General features: G+C 38.1%; 1 protein-coding gene across 2 annotated transcripts in view; it reads left to right on the top strand.

Annotated features, from left to right (window-relative positions):
- Window positions 1-17,951, top strand: part of SLC9A7 (solute carrier family 9 member A7) — a 195,359-nt gene that overhangs the window by 114,977 nt on the left and 62,431 nt on the right. For both annotated transcript variants that reach the window (XM_027859465.1, XM_027859466.1), the window contains exons 6-10: window positions 7,971-8,076; window positions 8,937-9,078; window positions 13,416-13,521; window positions 15,796-15,884; window positions 16,061-16,174. In XM_027859465.1, coding sequence (XP_027715266.1) covers window positions 7,971-8,076; window positions 8,937-9,078; window positions 13,416-13,521; window positions 15,796-15,884; window positions 16,061-16,174 — 557 coding nt within the window. The remainder of the gene's footprint in view (window positions 1-7,970; window positions 8,077-8,936; window positions 9,079-13,415; window positions 13,522-15,795; window positions 15,885-16,060; window positions 16,175-17,951) is intronic.

A 17,951-nucleotide genomic window follows, 5' to 3' on the forward strand; every position in this document is an offset into this window, starting at 1 on the left:
AGTCAACAGGCATTTATCCAATGCTGAGTTTGTGCCAAGCCCTGGGCAGTTGACCATGAGGCCTCAAATGAGCATAGCATGATTGCTTTCTACTCTCTGGGGTGTTGGCTCCTAGACTCCACCCCCACCCCACCCCTTACCCTATCTTTACCTTTTCTAACATGGCCACCAGGGTTTCTGGGTAACATCAATACTTGGAACTATCTGAGTATTTGTTGGCCTTGCATAGCTCTGATAGGCACCTGTGGGGAATCAGTTCACCATATACCTGGTGTCCAAGTCTGCTGATACTTTACTTACAGTCCTGTATACTCATTAAACTTCAGTTCTCTTTCTTGGTGCACGCAGATTTTATTTCCTCTGAATTTCTTATTCCACTGTACATATTTGGGTCTTTAGGTAAATCAGACAACACTTTCAAGACTGAATTTTTCTTTTCGGCTGTCTCATTCTGAAGTTTTTGTCTTGTGAAATGTTCTTCAAGGCTTGCTCATTGTTAATGCTTCTTAACACTTCCTTATCTTTATAGAAATGCAATAGAGTTTAATGAGTACAACAAATGAAAAGCAGTATGAAGCTGAGAGCTCTTGGGTGCTTCTTGTCCATTTAGCTATGCTATGATCAATGTAGGAAACTTACCAGAATCACAGAATTTAAGAATTGGAAGGGACCTCAGCTAGTCCAACCTATACACAAAAGAAATCTCCACTATAATATCTCCAGCAAGGGGTCTTCCAGCCTCCATTTGAAGACCTCTAAAGAGAGGGAACCCAACGCCACTCATGGCAGCTCATTCCACTTTTGGACAGTCCTAATTTTTATGAAGTTCTTCTTTATATCAAGCCTAACTTTGCCGCGTGGAGCTTGGTGGCACAGTGAATACAGCACTGGCCCTGGAGTCAGGAGGACCTGCCTTTAATTCTTATTGACCTCAGATCAAGAAAAAAATAAGTATACCAGAGAGGAAAAAAAATAGCATTGCCATATAGCAGATGGGGGTGAGAGAAAGAGCCTTAACCCACCCAAAGACCTACTAGAAGCTCACAGCAGTTCTTCTCTATCCTCACTTGAAAGCTGTCAAAGAAGAGAGATCAATGACATCTATTTAAACCCTTTATATGTATGCTCAGTTCTGGTTCACCAGCAGTCAGCTGAAGAAGGATTTTTATTATGCAGAAAAACCAACAGGAAATAGGATAACTACACATGCTCTGAAATGGGGGTGAGGCCCCTCCGTTCTGCTTTTCAGGAAGCCATGTGGACTGTCAGGAGGCAGAGTATGTTGTGCAAGAAATAAGTACTGAGCCCTCATGGGCTAGTCTTCCTATTATACTTTTCTCTCTCTCTTTCTCTCTCTTTTTTTGGCAACATTATTGCTGGCTCCCCTCTCTTCCTCAGATTGTCTCCCAGGGGAGCTGGGGGATGGGCCCAATCCTTAAATAAATAAGCATATCTAGCAAAACAAGTAGGCAGCTATGTGGCATGGTGGGTAGAGCACTAGTCTTGGAATCAGGAAGACTCAACTTTAAAAGTTCAAATCTGGCCTCAGACCCTTACTTTGTGACCCTGGACAAATCACTTCACCATGTTTGCTCAGTTCTTTATCTATAAAATGATCTGGAGGAGGAAATGGCAAACCACTGCAGTATCTTTGCCAAGAAAACCCCAAATGGGGTCATGGAGAGTCAGATACTGAAGTGACGGAACACAAGCAAAACAAATTCATGTGTGTCCAAAAATTTCTTATTCTGCACCTTGAGTCCCTCACCTTTCCATGAGGATGCGGGTAGCCTGCTTCATCACAGGTCTTCTGGAGATGGACTCACTCTTCAGAATAACTGGAATAATGATGACTATCAATGGAGAAAAGGAAAAACTTTTATCTTGCTTCTACCAAGCAGAACAATCACGGTGATAGAAAGAACAGAACAAACAGGGCTCGTGGGGAGTTCATATCGAAGAGGAGTACAGAGTCAGAAAGTGCCTCTGGCCCTTGATGAAATCAAGTCTTCTAGTCCAGATGAAATGCATTCTACGGTACTGAAACAATTCTCACATGTAATTGCTAAGCATTGTCACTGATCTTGGAAAGATCTTGGATAATAAGAAGGGCACTGAAGGATCGGAGAAGGGTGGATGTTTCTAGGTTCAAAAAAGAGGAAGAGCATGAACTTTGTCAACTACAGGCCAGTGAATTTAACTTCAATTCCTTGTAAACTTCTAGAATGTTATTAAAGAGCTGGTTAATGAGTATGTGGAAAAGGAAGGCAGTGATAAGAGAACCAACATGTTTCCATCAGGAATAGGTCATGCCAAACTAATCTCATTTCCATTTTTGACAGACGGGGTTGGTTGGTCACAATAAATTTCTATGGATGTTTTATCAAAATTTTAGTATGTCATTTGATAAAATCTCTCATGCTATTCTTATGGTAAAGATGGAATGATGTGGGCTAGACAGTAGTACACTTAATAGGTTTTGGAACTAGTTGACCTAGAATAGTCCTTAAGTGTTGAATATCAACTTGAAATGCAGTCTCCACTGGAGTGTCTTAGAGATCTTTGCTTGTTTCTGTGCTGTTTAGCGCCTTTGTTAGTGAGTTGGATAAAGGTGGCACAGATGATACAACTAATAAATTTGTTTTTGCTTGTTAAGTCACTTTTCAGTAGTGTCCAGCTCTTCATGACCTTACTTGGGGTTTTCTTGGCAGAGACACTGGAGTGGTTTGCCATTTTCCTCTCCAGCTCATTTTACAGATGAGAAACTGAGGCAAACAGGTTAAATGACTTGCCCAGGGTCACACAACTAGTAAGAGGCCAGATTTAAACTCATGAAGATAAGTCTCCTTGATTCCAAGTCCAGTGTTCCATCCACCACACCACTAGCTGCCCTTACAAATTTCTGGATGATGCAGATCTGGAAAGTAGAGGTAACATATAGGATTTTTTAAAGATCTGAGTAGGCTGGAACATTGAGCCATATCTACTTAAATGATATGTAATGAGGATAAATGTAATGCCTTAACACTTGTATTTCAAAAACCAATTTCACAAATACAAATTGGGGGCTTATTGTTAGAGAATAGTTCATCTGAAGAAGATATGGGTATTTTCTTGGGCTGCAAATTCAGTAGGAGTCACTAAGTGTAGTATGTCAACTAAGAAAGCTTAAACTACCTCAAGCTAAGTTAAGAAAGGCAGAGGGTCAAGGACTAGGGAAGTATTCTGTACTGTACTCTGTCCTGGTTAGATCACATTTGGAGTACTGGGTTCAGTTCAGAATGCCAGTTATATTTTAGGAAAAACATTTATAAGCTGGAAAGTGTCCCAAAAAAGGCATTCACGAAGGTACAGGATACTTAGTCCATGCTATTGAATACCTATTGAAGGTATTGGGGCATTTCTAGTCTGGAGATGAAAAGGCTAGAGCAGAGGACAAAATGATAGCTATCTTCAAACATTTTAAGGGCTAGTTCACAGTAACGGGATTAGACTTGTTTTCTTTGATTCCAGAGGGTAGAACTAGGGACGGAGGGTGGAAGGTGGAAACCAGCAAATTAGATGAAGTAAAAAAAATTTTCTTAACAATCACAGCTAACCAAAAGTCAATGGGACATTGTGGGATATAGTTGGTTCACTTCCCCCATGCCCTGCTAATGGTCTTCTGGCAAAACATGGATGGCTATTTGTTGGTTATATTCTAGAAAGGATTTTTATTCAGATATGAGCCAGACTAGTTGGCCTCTCAGGTCCCTCTTCCACCTCTTAGATTCTGGGTTTTCATTGCTGTCATTTTCTATTCCATCCTTTTTTCTGTCATTGAGAAAACCAAACCTTCATAAGCACTGAAGAAGACAAAGAGCACAGCCTACTCAGTTTCCCTCTATCCCATCTGTTGAGGGTTAGGGTCAGAGGAGTAATATGGTAGCTGAGAATATGGAGAAAGGTTTAATATCACTGAGTGCATGAAGTGGCAGATGGGTTTCTACTTGTCTTGGGGAGTGAAAAGCTTGCAATCTAGGACTAAAATTGGAGACCTGAACAATACGGTAAAGTCAGCAGGAGAAATACAAGGATGAAATGCAAATATGTACATTTTTAGTTCTGGCCAGCCTGTTAGGGTATTTGGGGGAAGAATGCCAAGGGAGAATGATGTTTTGGGATTATTATCCTTGTTATCCTTGTCCTTTATTATTGAGGATAATTTAGAGTTGATGGTATGTTACCATTAGTACTTATAATTAGCGTAATAGAAACAGAAATTTCGAAATCATCTAGCCTAAACCTTTCATTTACAGACATGGAAACTAAAGCCTAAACATATTGTGATTTTCCCAGTGAGTGCAAAGAGTGATGGATTTAGTTTCAGAAGATCTGGGTTCAAATCCTTCATTTGCCACTGGCTAGTTACTTAGTCATTCTGAGCCTTACTTTCTTCACTTGAAAAATTAAGGAATTGGACCAGTTGGTTAAGGTTCTTTCCAGTTCTAAATCCATAATCCTATGAATCCAAGAAGATAATGGCAGATCTAGGATGACAACATGTATCCTCTGACTCTCAGCTCACCCGTCTATCCACTGGATTTACCATGCTACATTCACCTGAGTAGGTCTTAGAATCCTTTTTTTGTTTGTTTGTTTGTTTGTTTGTTGTTTTGGGGGGGGTTATGTGGTTGTTTTTTTTTTGTTTATTTGTTTTTTGGGGTTTTTTTGTTTTTGTTTTTTGGGGTTTTTTTTGTTTTTTGTTTTTTGTTTTTTGTTTTAATTGACTATAGAAAGTCAGTATGTAGGAAAAGTCTTCCTCTTCAGTACCTCTGATTGACACAGCAACTTACAGCTAAGAAAGAAAAAACCCCATCCTCCTAATTTCATGTTTAGTATTAATAGAAATTGCTCTTCTTTTCCAATTTGTTGTTTCTTTCTCCCCAGCCTGGTGAAAGCAGACCCAATTAGATTCAGTTTCAGCCAAAGATAAGAAACAATGAAGAAAAAAAGTTCAAAGTCCACCCTAAGGCCTGCCCCAAATTGCTGAGTGTCCAGGAGTTTGTTTGAACAACAATTCACAAATATTTTGAATTGGATCATTTTTCACATTCCTTCCCTTTTCATAATCCTGACTCCTAACTGTACTGCCAGATAGTGTAGGGAAAGAAACCCTAAATGATAGCTAATTTGGCAAAGTATTCTACAAATAGCTCATTTTATTCTTTCAACAATCCTCAGAGGTAGGTGTTGTTATTATCCCCATTTTACATTTGAGGCAGACAGAGGGTTAGGATTAAGTGGACTTGACCAGGATCACACAGCCAGTAACTGACACTAGAACTGAACTGGGATGTTCCTGATTTCACAGGCCTGGCATTTTATCCACTGTGCCACCTGCTGCTTGGAGTTATCTTTGACTTTAAGCACCAACTTTACCAATGACTATGTGAGTTTGTGTGCATAACTCACTTTGTCTCTCTAGGCCTCAGTTCCTTCATTTGTAAGAGAAGCAGCTTATACCATAAGATCTTTAAGGTTCATTCCAGCTATGATTCTCTGATATTTTTATAATGTTTTTAAATGAGTCAATTAACATTTCATTTTAAGAATTTTGTGAATACTTTTTTTTTAAGGCAATTGGGGTTAAGTGACTTGCCCAGGGTACACAGCTAGTGTCAAGTGTTTGGTCTGAGGCGGGATTAGAACTCAGGTCCTCCTGACTTCAGGGTCAGTGCTCTACCCACTGCGCCACCTAGCTGCCTCCTTGTGAATACCTTTTGAGAGAGTGCTGTTGTTTATTATGTTTGCTTATCAGTGAAGATTAAAGTCTTTTAGAGGGAAAAGCTTCTCTTGAGAAGTTAAGTGACAAGCAGAATGACTTACTGGTTAAATCACTGTCCATAAATTCAGGACAAGTTCTAAGGAGCTGGTGGCTGCTCTGTGGATGGATAGAGTACTGGCCCTGGAGGCCAAGTGGCCTGATTCTAATTTGGCTTCTCACATTTACTAGCTGGATGACCTTGGGCAAGTCAATTCAATAAACATTTATTAAGTACCAGGCACAGTGCTAAGTCACTTAATTACTCTGTGTTTCAGTTTCCTGATCTGTAAAGTATACATAATAATACACAACTGCGCAGCTAAGTGGCTTAGGTACAGCTACCAGGGCAGTGGATTGAGCACCAGTTATGGAGTCAGGAGGACCCGAGTTCATATCTGGCCTCAGACACTTCCTAGCTGGGTGACCCTGGGCAAGTCACTTCACCCTGTTTGCCTCAGTTCCTCACCTGCAAAAATGAGCTGGAGAAAGGAATGCCAAAGCACTCCAATATCTTTGCCAAGAAGACTCCAAATAGGGTCAGAGAGAATCAGACACAACTGAAACAACTCAACAACAAATAACACTTATCTCACAGCATTGTTGTGAGGATCAAATGAGTTAATATATGGAAAATGTTTTGCAAACTTTGACGTGCTAGCTACCATTATGATAGCAGATCTGATTGGCAACCTTTTTTGTTATATTGGTTTTCCTTTTTCTCTCAACATATAGAAAAAATTAAGAAACAGAAAAAGGGTTATTTAATTAAGGAGAGTAAACCAAAAGGAACTAGCTGCAATGACTGCTTAACTTGTGTTAATAAGTAAGCCAACACATAAGGAATTCTTTTTGGAAGAGTGTGGTAGGTAAAAACATCTAATGACTAAATTTTTTCCTGCTTTATCACCTGATAAGCTCTACCAGAATGTATAGGGAAAAGATAAGCTTTTTCAGTCACTTGGTATTTGTGGTATGAAAATTAACCAAAAAAAAAAAAAGAAAGAAAGAGAAGAAAGTGGCAAGCCCTTTGGAGAAAAAAAAAAATCTGATTGGAATGGGCCTTCTTGATATCTGTGAAGTGGTTCTGAATGTTTAGAAAGGTTATTCAGGCCTCTCCTTTCGAAATCCCGCCAGATGTGTCCTGTGATCTAATGGTACATCATAAAATTCTCCAACCTAAACTAATTTCCATTCTCATTTTTTTTTTCAGTGCTCTAAAGTAGAAGGAGGCCTATGTTGGAGTTAGGAAGCCTGGTTTCTAATTGTAGCATTTTCACCAACTTTCTTTAGCCAAATAGTGCTGTCACTTAGTACCTGTGTGACCTTGGATAAGTCATTTAACATCTTCTAGTTTTCTTATTTGTAAAATGAAGGGGTTTGACCAGATGAATTCTAACATTCTTTGCAGCTCTAAATCTGTAATAATTCCACAGAACTATATCTCATCATGGAAGGGAGATGATGTGACAGTGCTTTGAAAGGTTTAAAAAAAACAAAACGGTATATGAATACAAGTTGTTGTAAATGGGCTTCGGACTGTGTTAGGAGTAGGAAGTGAAATCCAATGCATAGGGCATCAAAACTCCAGAAAAGTTAAAAACAACTGACTTAAAGTTATATAAGGCCAGTATTCTGGAATTAACCAAAAGTATAATTTTTGACAAATTCTGAGAATTGTTGGCCTGCTAGTGACCTGCTGTGACTATAGGTAGGTGGCTCAATGGACAGAACACTGGCTTACAAGTCAGTGAGAGCTGAGTTCAAATCCAGCCTTAGACACTTCCTGGGCAAATAACTTAACATCTGTCTCAATTTCCACATCTGTAAAATGGGGATAATAATATACCTACCTCCCAGGGTTGTTGTGAGGATCAAATGAGATGTTTATAAAGTGCTTTGCAGACCGTAAAATGAGATATAAATGCTAGCTTTTATTATTATAATACTAGTACGACCAGAACTTGACGGAGGTTAGCAATATCAAACAGCTGATGTCTGCTATAGACAAGTTGGATATTTTTATTACCCATTCCATAGGTAACAACTTTTTGCTTTTGTTATAACAAGGGATTAACTTCAGTAAAGCTGGCTTAGCTTGGTCTACAAGGGAAAGAGAAAGAATTTTCCTAATGAATCTATCTGTATCTTTGTTCTTTTTTTTCAGTGACTGTACTGGCCATATTTAATGAACTACATGCTGATGTGGACCTCTATGCCCTTCTGTTTGGAGAAAGTGTCCTAAATGATGCTGTGGCCATAGTGTTATCCTCGTGAGTAATAATTCATAATAAGGACTCAGACACATAACACTTACTAGCTGTGTGACCTTAGGCAAGTCACTTAACCCCATTGCCTAAAAAAATTAAAAAAAAATTCATAATAAGGAAAAGGCATTTCTTGACTGGTATGCTATAAACTGAAGTACTAAAGTCTATTATTTGTATCCCCTTTTTGGGGATAGAACTCATGATTTTGTCATCATATGGAAAGCCCTGAGTTCTGAAACTTATAGTGTTAGATTGTTCCCTGGGGCACTGAAAAGTAACCTGGCCAGGGTCATACAGCTAGTATGTATCAGAGGTGCATCTTCATGATTCTGAGGCTACCCCTCTCTTCACTATGCTGTACTGTCTATTTTGCTGTCTGGTACAGTGTCAAATACTGAATCACATCTAAATAAGAGTTACCAGGTTACTGATAATGTGCCATTTCAGTCTTCAGTCAACAGGACTCAGATTTCAAAGAACCAAGATGAGATAGTGCTGTACTTGGAAAAAAATTGGCTCAAGCGAATGCAGTATTTCTTTTTTCTTTTAATCAAATTAACCAATTGTTTAGCTACTTTATTTTTTCTTTTCATAAAAACTAACTCCTAGTTTTATTTATTAATTCAATGGGTTTTTTTACTCTCAATTTTATTAATCTCACCTTTTAATTTTTAGGATTTCCAATTTAGTGTTTAATTGGGGATTTTTAATTTGTTCTTTTTCTAGTTTTTTTTCATTGCATACTCAATTTGTTAGTCTGCTCTTTCTCTATTTTATTGATGTGAGCATTTAGAATGCAGTATATTCTTAATCCTTACCTGACCTTGCTTTTTTTAAATTTCCCCTTTTCCCTCAAACTCCAGGTCTATTGTTGCCTACCAGCCAACTGGGTTGAATACGCATGCTTTTGATGCTGCAGCGTTCTTTAAATCCGTAGGTGTGTTCCTGGGAATATTCAGTGGCTCCTTTGCCATGGGAGCAGTGACTGGAGTCGTGACAGCTCTAATATCCTTTCCTGTGGTTTTTCTGGCTCTGACTTTATGTTGCATAAGACTTTGAAAAGAAAAAGTGTCGATTAGCTGTTAGATTAAAGTCTTCAATCTGACACCTAAATTGGGTTAGATCCCCTTGAAATGTCTTGCTCTTGATGAAGGAAGAGTATCTCAACCTGTTTTCAGTGTACAGCTACTAGATGTTTATCACACAAAGATATTTGGGAGGAGCACTTGGGATATTTGTTACCCTCCCATCATCCGTAAGCTTTCCATCTCATGCTTTTATGCCTGTGAATGTCTAAATGTTTGTCTGGCCTCTGCTCCTGATACAAACATCTGGATTACATTTTCCCTGTTGAAAATTGTTTTTCTGCCTCAGTGAAAAGTTTTTCCATATTCTTGTAGTTTATGGGGTATGTGCCTGGAAAACCTAACCTGATTAATGAGCTGCTTGCTGATTTCCCCAAAGAAACAAGGAGGATATTCCCGACCAAGGATCTCATGCCTGAGTCTGGTTGTAAGGGACCACAAATAAAAAATAATTTAGAACTAGATCTGTGATCTCATGGGTGTGGTTTTGTCTGCTGATACAGATCACAGCCCTGCTGATTCTTATCTTTGTCTTCCTGTAAATCTTCCACAAAACATCCACCCATTGTCATGGAGGTCTTCCTCTGATTGTCTTAATATCTAGAGGATAGTATGGGTGACTAGGTGGCATAGTGGGTAAAACACTGGGCTTGGAGTCAGGAAGACCTGAGTTCAAATATAGACTCAGATACTTAATTGCAGTGTGACCCTGAGCAAGCCACTTAACCATTCTCAGCCTCAGTTTCTTTATCCGTAAGGTGGGGATAATAATAATAATAATAATAATAATAACAATACCTGTCTCACAGGGTTATGATGATTTTTTTTTTATTTTTAGGCAATTAGGGTTAGGTGACTTGCCCAGGGTCACATAGGTACTGTTAAGTGTTTGGTCTGAAGTCGGATTTGAATTCAGGTCCTCCTGACTTCAGGGCTGATGCTCTATCTACTGTTCCACCTAGCTGCCCCTTAATGATTTTTTTTTTAGTCCCAGGATTATTATGAAGATAAAATGAGATGGCATTTGTAAAGTGCTTTGCAGATGCCCTAAAGCATTAGATAAATTTCAGTTGGTATTATTATTGCTAATGTAGCATTCAGACTGTCCATCTGTTGTGTCTCATTCTCACTAAATGACTGGGTCACCTCTATATCCAGGCATAAACCATAAATCTCATGTTTACTATAACCATAAATGATTTGCCTGCCTAATACAAAGCTTTCTACAGTATCTATAAATCAACAGAACAAGGCAACAGCCACCAAGTATATAAAATTGTACTCATTATGATTTAGCATTGTATATTGTGTGAAATACTTATCTTCATAATTCCTATTTTATTTTTGCTAGCATAAGTAGGTAAAGGGCTGCCTTCATCAGGGTCATGGAATCCAAAATGAATTCTTTGGGGAAATTTTCCACAGGCTTCTTTGGAAATGAGGAAATATTTGGAAAAACTCAGTGGCATTTTGAGAAACCGATGAAACCAGAGATGGCTGTTTTGCTGACTCATTATATTCATTGCAAATCTCCCTATAATAAGCATAGATAAAGATCAAGTTATTAGGTCTTTTGTTTCAGAACAATCTTCCTCCTTCCTTGAGCCACCATCTCACCAGTATTACCAACTTCACCTTGTACCGTAATCATAAAATTGAAAAATCACTGAATTTCAGCACTTTGCTTACTGCTTTATCTTCCCCATTTTACAGATGAGAAAAGTGAGGCCCAGATGAGTTCAATGACTCATGAGAAATTGCATACCTAATTACTGGCAGATGTACTTGCATTTAAGATTCTAGAACTAACAATTACTTGTAATAATTATTTCATCCTCCACTACTTATTTTGTAATGCCAAAAAACTTCACTGCTTTGGCTTCAGTGATGGCCTAACACAAGATCACGGTATGGAATTAGACTCTGAGGTCTTTCCAAAATTTGGACTGCAGCAGTCATTAAAGCACAGCCTTTTATCAGACATTTTAAAGGGTTGAATATAGGTACATCACTATAAAAGAATGAGATTGATTTATTTTTAAATTTTATTTTATTTTATTTTCAGATCTTTATCTGTTTCTCATCTACTCCTCTTGAGAAAGCAAGGAAAGAATACCCATTAGAAATATGTTCAGTCACACAAAAACATTCCTATATTGGCCTTGTCCAAAATACACACACATGCACACGTATATGTATATAACTATTGCGGTTTTATTTTTGGCCTTTCTTTGTATACCCCAGTACTTAGCACAGTACTTGGCACATTTGCTGTTGTTGTTCAGTCCTGTCCTACTCTTCTTGACCCCATTTGGGGTTTTCCATGGTTTGCCATTTCCTTCTCCAGCTCATTTTATAGATGAGGAAACTGAGGCAAACAGGGTGAAGTGACTTGCCCAGGGTCACACAGCTAGCAAGTGTCTGAGGCCGGATTTGAACTCAAAAAGATGAGTCTTAAGTCTTTAAAAGTTGTTGATCTTTATAGTACTGCTGTTATTGTATAAATTGTTCTCCTAGTTCTCCTCTCCTCACTTTGCAGCAGTAATTAGGTTGATTTCATAAGTATACCAAAACTTAAATTTCTTAAATGAATGTTGCCCTTCAAAGTAATCACCTTAGGGAGCTGTTGGTTATCCCAATGATGCTGCCATTGCACTATGTTTTATGGAACTCCTCTTTGGGAGTCATCTGCACAGATGGTTTACCAATACAAAAAAATCAAGCGCATTACTTTGTAGTTATTCTTCATTCTCATTTCTACTCTTTATTTTTTATTATTCTTAACTCTTTTCTTTTGTTCCTTCTCCTCTTTCCCCTTCTTTCCCTGCGTCACTGACCTTAGCTCTATCCCATCCCTCCATCCTCTGCCTCTTGAGTCAGAAGTCCACATACACCTAGGGAAGAAGGGCTTTGGGGCTAGACTATGGATGAGAACCAGTGGGAGACTTACATGGACCATGTTTGAAGGCAGGCTTTTACTATTATAAATTCATTTAGGGGCAGCTAGGTGGCCAGTGGATAGAGCACTGGACCCAAAGACAGGAAGACCTAAGTTCAAATCTGGCTTCAGACACTTACTAGCTGTGTGACCCTGGGCAAGTCACTTAATCTTGTTTGCCTCAGTTCCTCATCTGTGAAATGAGCTTGAGAAGGAAATGGCAAACCACTCTAGTATCTTTACCAAGAAACCCCCAAATGGGGTCATAAAGAATCAGACACAACTGACAGTGACTTAACAACAACAAAATACCACTCATTTGATACTAAATCATATACCATTTTGTTGATGTCTTTTTGTGATGTATATTCCTCATAACCTATGCTAGATAATAAATTCCTTCAGAAAAGGAACCATGCCTTATGCTTGTATGTCCCTTAACAGTAGTTATTTAGCACAATTCTCCATACATATTAGGAACTCAATAAATGCTTAATGTTTGACAGAATTGAGCCACTTTCTTGTAACAGGCTGGATCAAATTTCACGAAGCTGTGTTATAGAGTTGGGAATTGAAAATGGTAAAAAATATTCCATGTCAGACACATAGATAGGCTGTATGGTTTAATGTAGAGAGAACTGGCCTCTGAAGCCTGGGTTCAAGCCTGCCTTCTGACAACATCCTGGTTGTGTAACATGAGCAAATCACTTAATGTCTTAATAAGTTGCAGAAAAAGTGCTAATCTGCATTGGTAGAGGGAGTTTTCTCACCTGGAAGTTCCTTATACCAATGAAATTACCCACGGCTTACCTCCATCCCTGTCCTATGTCCCACACACTGTGTTTTGGGGAAACAACAAAACTGAAAACATTTCCCCACTTTTACAAGCTTACATGCCAGTAGGGGGAAATGACATGTACGTTGGTAAGGAAATAGAAAATGCATACAAATTTTTTTTCCTCTGGATTGGGGTGAGGTGCAGGGGAAGTAATATAAGCAAAGGCCTTTTATAAAAGTAGAACTTGGGCTGAGGCATACAAAGAGAAGCTGGAGGTGTCAGGAGGCACAAGAGAAGAATTTTCCAGGCACACAGAGAGAAAATAGCTTTCACGTTTTCTTAACAGTTGAATTTTGAGATTAAAAAAAAAGATCCTCAGTAGCTCAAATACAATTGGGAAGGTTAGACGGAAGTGTGGATTGGGATTTTTTTTTTATGGGAGGTAGGGTTGGGAAGGGGAGGAATAGGGGAAAATCAGTTTATTGGTATGTTTCTTTGTAACTTCAAGTTGCTTATAAATCAGTCCTTAACAGTCTCTAACGTGACCAAGTTTACCAAACTTCACTGCTTCCCCCTGCTGGAGACTGCTCTCTTTTTCTTAATGTCCTGGAGTACCTTCCTTTTAGCAGAAGCTTGTGGGTTTACAGGTGAGTTCATACAAGGAGAACTGGAAGGTGCCTCAAAGGGACATCTGATCCAGCCCCCTCCCTTTACAGATGAGGAAACTGAGGCTCAGGGAAGTTTAGAGACTTCCCCAAGGTCACACAGGCAGTGAGTGGTAAGAGGCAGGATTTGAAGACCCTCTGACCCCAGGGCCAATGCTTTTTTTCCTTGGATGATCTCTTTTTGCACCTAGGCTCCCAATAATAAAAATGAGTGATCTTCTGTGAAAATTGACAATAGTTATTAATTTAGTTGACTCCTCAGGGCTGGGTGCTTTTTAGGTATTGTTTTAAGAAGATCCTGGTTCTGGTCCATTGTGGTATTTACCTCTTCCTAAAAACCTCATCCTTTATTTTTTAAAAAAGGTCACAACTTATTCTGTTGTCAGAACTGAGATAGATCCTTTTCTGCATCTAATTTTTGAGCATTAACTTTAAGCCTTAGTAGACACATTTTGTATATAAAGAGATTTAGTGAGAATATTTCCTTCCCTAATCTATTTTTTTATTACTTTGCTTCAGGAAACACACACACACACACACACACACACACACACACATACACATATACACACACAGGCTGGTACAAAGGAAAGAATGTTTCCTTTCTTTTTTAAAAATTTATTTTATTCTGAATTTAAGAAATAAAACAAGCACTTAATAACATAGTAGAATAGAAATAAAGATGATACCCTTTTATGTTGTTCCCCTCTTTAACCCAGATCTAATGAGAGTAAGGTTCCAGCACTATCCGCCCTCCACTCTTACCTGTTTCCTCTGTATCAGTTCTTCCTTTCATGCTTCATTTGTATGAGATAATTGCTCCTTTTTACCTTTTCCTGCCCAATTTTGTTTTTTAGAATCACCCCATCATACTCAGCTCAGCCCCAACCTTTTTTTCAAACTACCCAAGTAATGATGACAGTCCCAAGAATACTGATAACATTTTCACACGGAGAAAGTAAAGTTTGACCCTGTCACATCCCTCATAATTGGTCTTTAATGTTTTCCTCATATTTCTTCTGGATCTTATATATTGAATTTTCCATTGAGTTCTGGTCTTTATGTCACAAATACCTAAAGGTCTTTCAGCTTGTTAAATATCCATTTTTTTCTTTCTAATGCATGTTTTGCCTCTTCATATATGTATATACGTAAATACAGCCATGTGAATAATACTGTCCTCTCTGGTCTGTTCCATCATGGATTCTGAGTGCTCTAGCATTAATCCTGTCCTTCCTGCCCCAGCTATTTTGTACATGCCCCCTGTCATATGTGTAGCCAATAGCTTCTAGGTCTAAGAAACAAAGGTACCACCAATGTCATTGCTTTTGTAAACTGAAAGAATCTAATTCCTAGCTATTCACTTTCTATACTTTTCCTGTTACCATGAGAAAGCCTTAGATGAAATCCAGCACAGTTTCAAATACGTAGCATGATCCAAGCAGACCAGACTCTATTCTATCACGTATTTACATATCCTACATGATATATTTCTATACAGCATTATATCCTTCCCATTTTTGACATATTTATAGTCATATATAAATATGTTCAGCAGACAGATGTCAGAAGTGCCTCACTGGGCAAAATAGCTTGCATAAAATGGTGGTTAGAATAAACAAACTCAGATGGGTCAGAGCTAACTTAATGAGGTGATATTGAACCATTTGATTTTTTGTTGTTGTTGGGGGAGGGGAAGGAGACTTAGGCTGGTCGGTTTAATCCTAAAATTGGTCCTATAGATAACTATTTTTGGAAAGTGGATGAAAGCACTGTGCTCATAGTCTTCAGAGCTTTGCTTATCTATAAAATGTTTGTATACCTGGTACTTGGTGAGCTCTGGAAGATACAAAGATGAATAAAACCTAGACCCTGCCCTCAAGGAATTTAATCTAGTTCAGACTATTAGTAATACTCTCATGATTTGATAGCTAACAATGCAAGGCAGTAATTAAATACCCAGTGAGTGGCATAGATAATTAATACTTTAGGCATTCCAGGGAGGGAGATAGATGGCATATCTAGTTGGAGTAGTTAGGAAAGTGGGACTTAAAGAATGGAAAGAATCTGGAGAGGAGGGAACTTCAGCCATGTAAATTTCAGTATAGGTAACTTTTTTTTTTTAAATTCAGAGGACCTTTTACATTTGACCTTGCCTGATTCATCCTTTGCTTCAGTAAGGAGCTTTTTTCTTACTCCCTCTTTTTTGACTCAGTCTCTCTCCCGTCCCTCCCCACTCCCATTGCCTCTTGACAGGTGTTGTTGCTGTCCTTTTCTGTGGAATTACCCAGGCTCATTACACCTACAACAACCTGTCAGTGGAGTCAAGAAGTCGAACCAAGCAAGTGAGTAAGATCTGAAAGAGGTCATTCTACTAAGTGAAAAAGAAATGCAAATCATTTTAGTACTGCAATTAATTAAATAAAGGAAAATTAATATGTTACAAATGCATATATGTGTATATGTATGCATATATCTATATCTATATTTTTTCCTGTTCTTTCCCCTTAAATCTTTGCAGCTTTTTGAAGTGCTCCACTTCCTGGCAGAGAACTTCATATTCTCCTACATGGGCTTAGCCCTGTTCACCTTCCAGAAACACATTTTCAGCCCTATATTCATCATTGGAGCTTTTGTATCCTTTTCTGTTCTTATAACCAATATTTCTTTTTACTAGGATTATTTAAGGGATAAACTTCCAGAGCCATTCTAGGAAGGATGCCTGCATTGGGGAGGTTGCATTAGATTTCTAAAGTCTCTTCTAATTCTGAGATTCCAAGAATCACAATCCTTTAACTATCTACCTAGCAAAAGGAATCTTTGGTACAGGTAATACTAAACTGGAATGAATTTACCCAGATAATTTGCAGTTTCTATCTTTGTGGCAGGCCTCCTTGCTCTTGTAGCAGCTTTAGAAGGATGAATTCCACTCCCCCCCCTTCTCCCACATTCCTCCCCCAAACACACACATGTAATATGTAGCCATGTTATACTGTTCACCATCTTTACTTATAGGTTATCCTTCTGGAGTGTGCTGGAGCCAGCTCAAACCAGAGCCTTTTTTTTTTTAAATTTTCAAAGTGAGTATATGTTGGAAATTGGAAAACGCTACAAATCAGGTCTTACTGTTTTGTTGATTGTCTACACTTAAAGGGTTAATAATGTAGATTAAACTTAAAAGTGTGTTGTCTGTACATTTTTGGAGAGCTGATTGCTAAACATTTATTATCACACCCCTGCCTTTTAATGTTCTACTTGATTCATTCCACAGTTAATGTTGTCATCCCAAGGTCTTGGCTTACTCAGGGGTATGTTTGTATATTTCTTAATAATTAATAAGATTTCAGTATCTCTTTCAATCAGCTAAACTCAGAGCCCCCACTCCAGTTCATCAAATGTTATTTCTTTTTTTAAATGAAGAAACCTCCTTTCCCCATAGAAATTACTTATATCTCTTTATCAAGTCCCTTAAATTCCTAGGATTAAATATATATATTAAAGTTACCAAATATATAATGTATTGATAGTAAAATCCACAGTAAAACAAAAACATAAATTAATTAGTTTCAGTACTTTAGCTTTACTCTCCTACTGGCCTCTAAGGAAACCTACTTTAACTCTTCAGAGACTATAATGTTCCATCATTCATAGCCATAAAACAACATTGGCAGAATATTAGTTCTAAAGAAAGATCAGAACCAGAATCACTTCAAATCTTCACTACAAATGACTTTTTTTTTCCACTTCTGAGACAATAGTCTATCACCATTTAGTTCATTCAGGATAACAGGGTCATTCCACAAGAATCATCTTGATCTTCTTCACAAGATAAAGTTTACAATAGTTTCATTTTTTTAAAAATTAAGACATCTCCATCTTCTTTTGTTTTTTCCAGCCATGACAGAGAAACAATCTCTTCTCCAGGTTTTATAGGAGAGACTTTTGAAAAAGATTACACTCTGGAGAGAGTGAACTTGTCCTGGATCTAGTTAATTAGCAAAAAAGTTCATGACTCACAGATTCAACATTAGGTCATAAAACACATATGTATCACAAATTGGCTAAGAGCCATGTTCATAATAATTGAGTACCTAAGTTTATTCTGAGGACCCTTTGAGGGCCTGAATTAGGGATCTTAACTAAAGGGAGTATATTGAAGACATAAAATGGTAGATATGATCATATCAGGACAAAGGTTACTCCATTTTCCCATGTCAATAGAACCTCCTCCATGCCTGTAGTTAGAGCCTTGGGTACATACATCCTTTCAAAAAGTTAGTACTGGTATAGTTGACATTGTTTCACAATAAGAGACAGAAAGATGTGGTGGGAAAGGTACCACCTTTAATCAAAGATTTGAATGCTAACCTTGGATCTGTCGCATTAGGTGGCAAATCATCCCATCTCTCTGT

Source organism: Vombatus ursinus, unplaced genomic scaffold (genome assembly GCF_900497805.2).
Source record: "Vombatus ursinus unplaced genomic scaffold, bare-nosed wombat genome assembly UNPS02014168.1, whole genome shotgun sequence".
NCBI classification, from domain to species: domain Eukaryota; kingdom Metazoa; phylum Chordata; class Mammalia; order Diprotodontia; family Vombatidae; genus Vombatus; species Vombatus ursinus.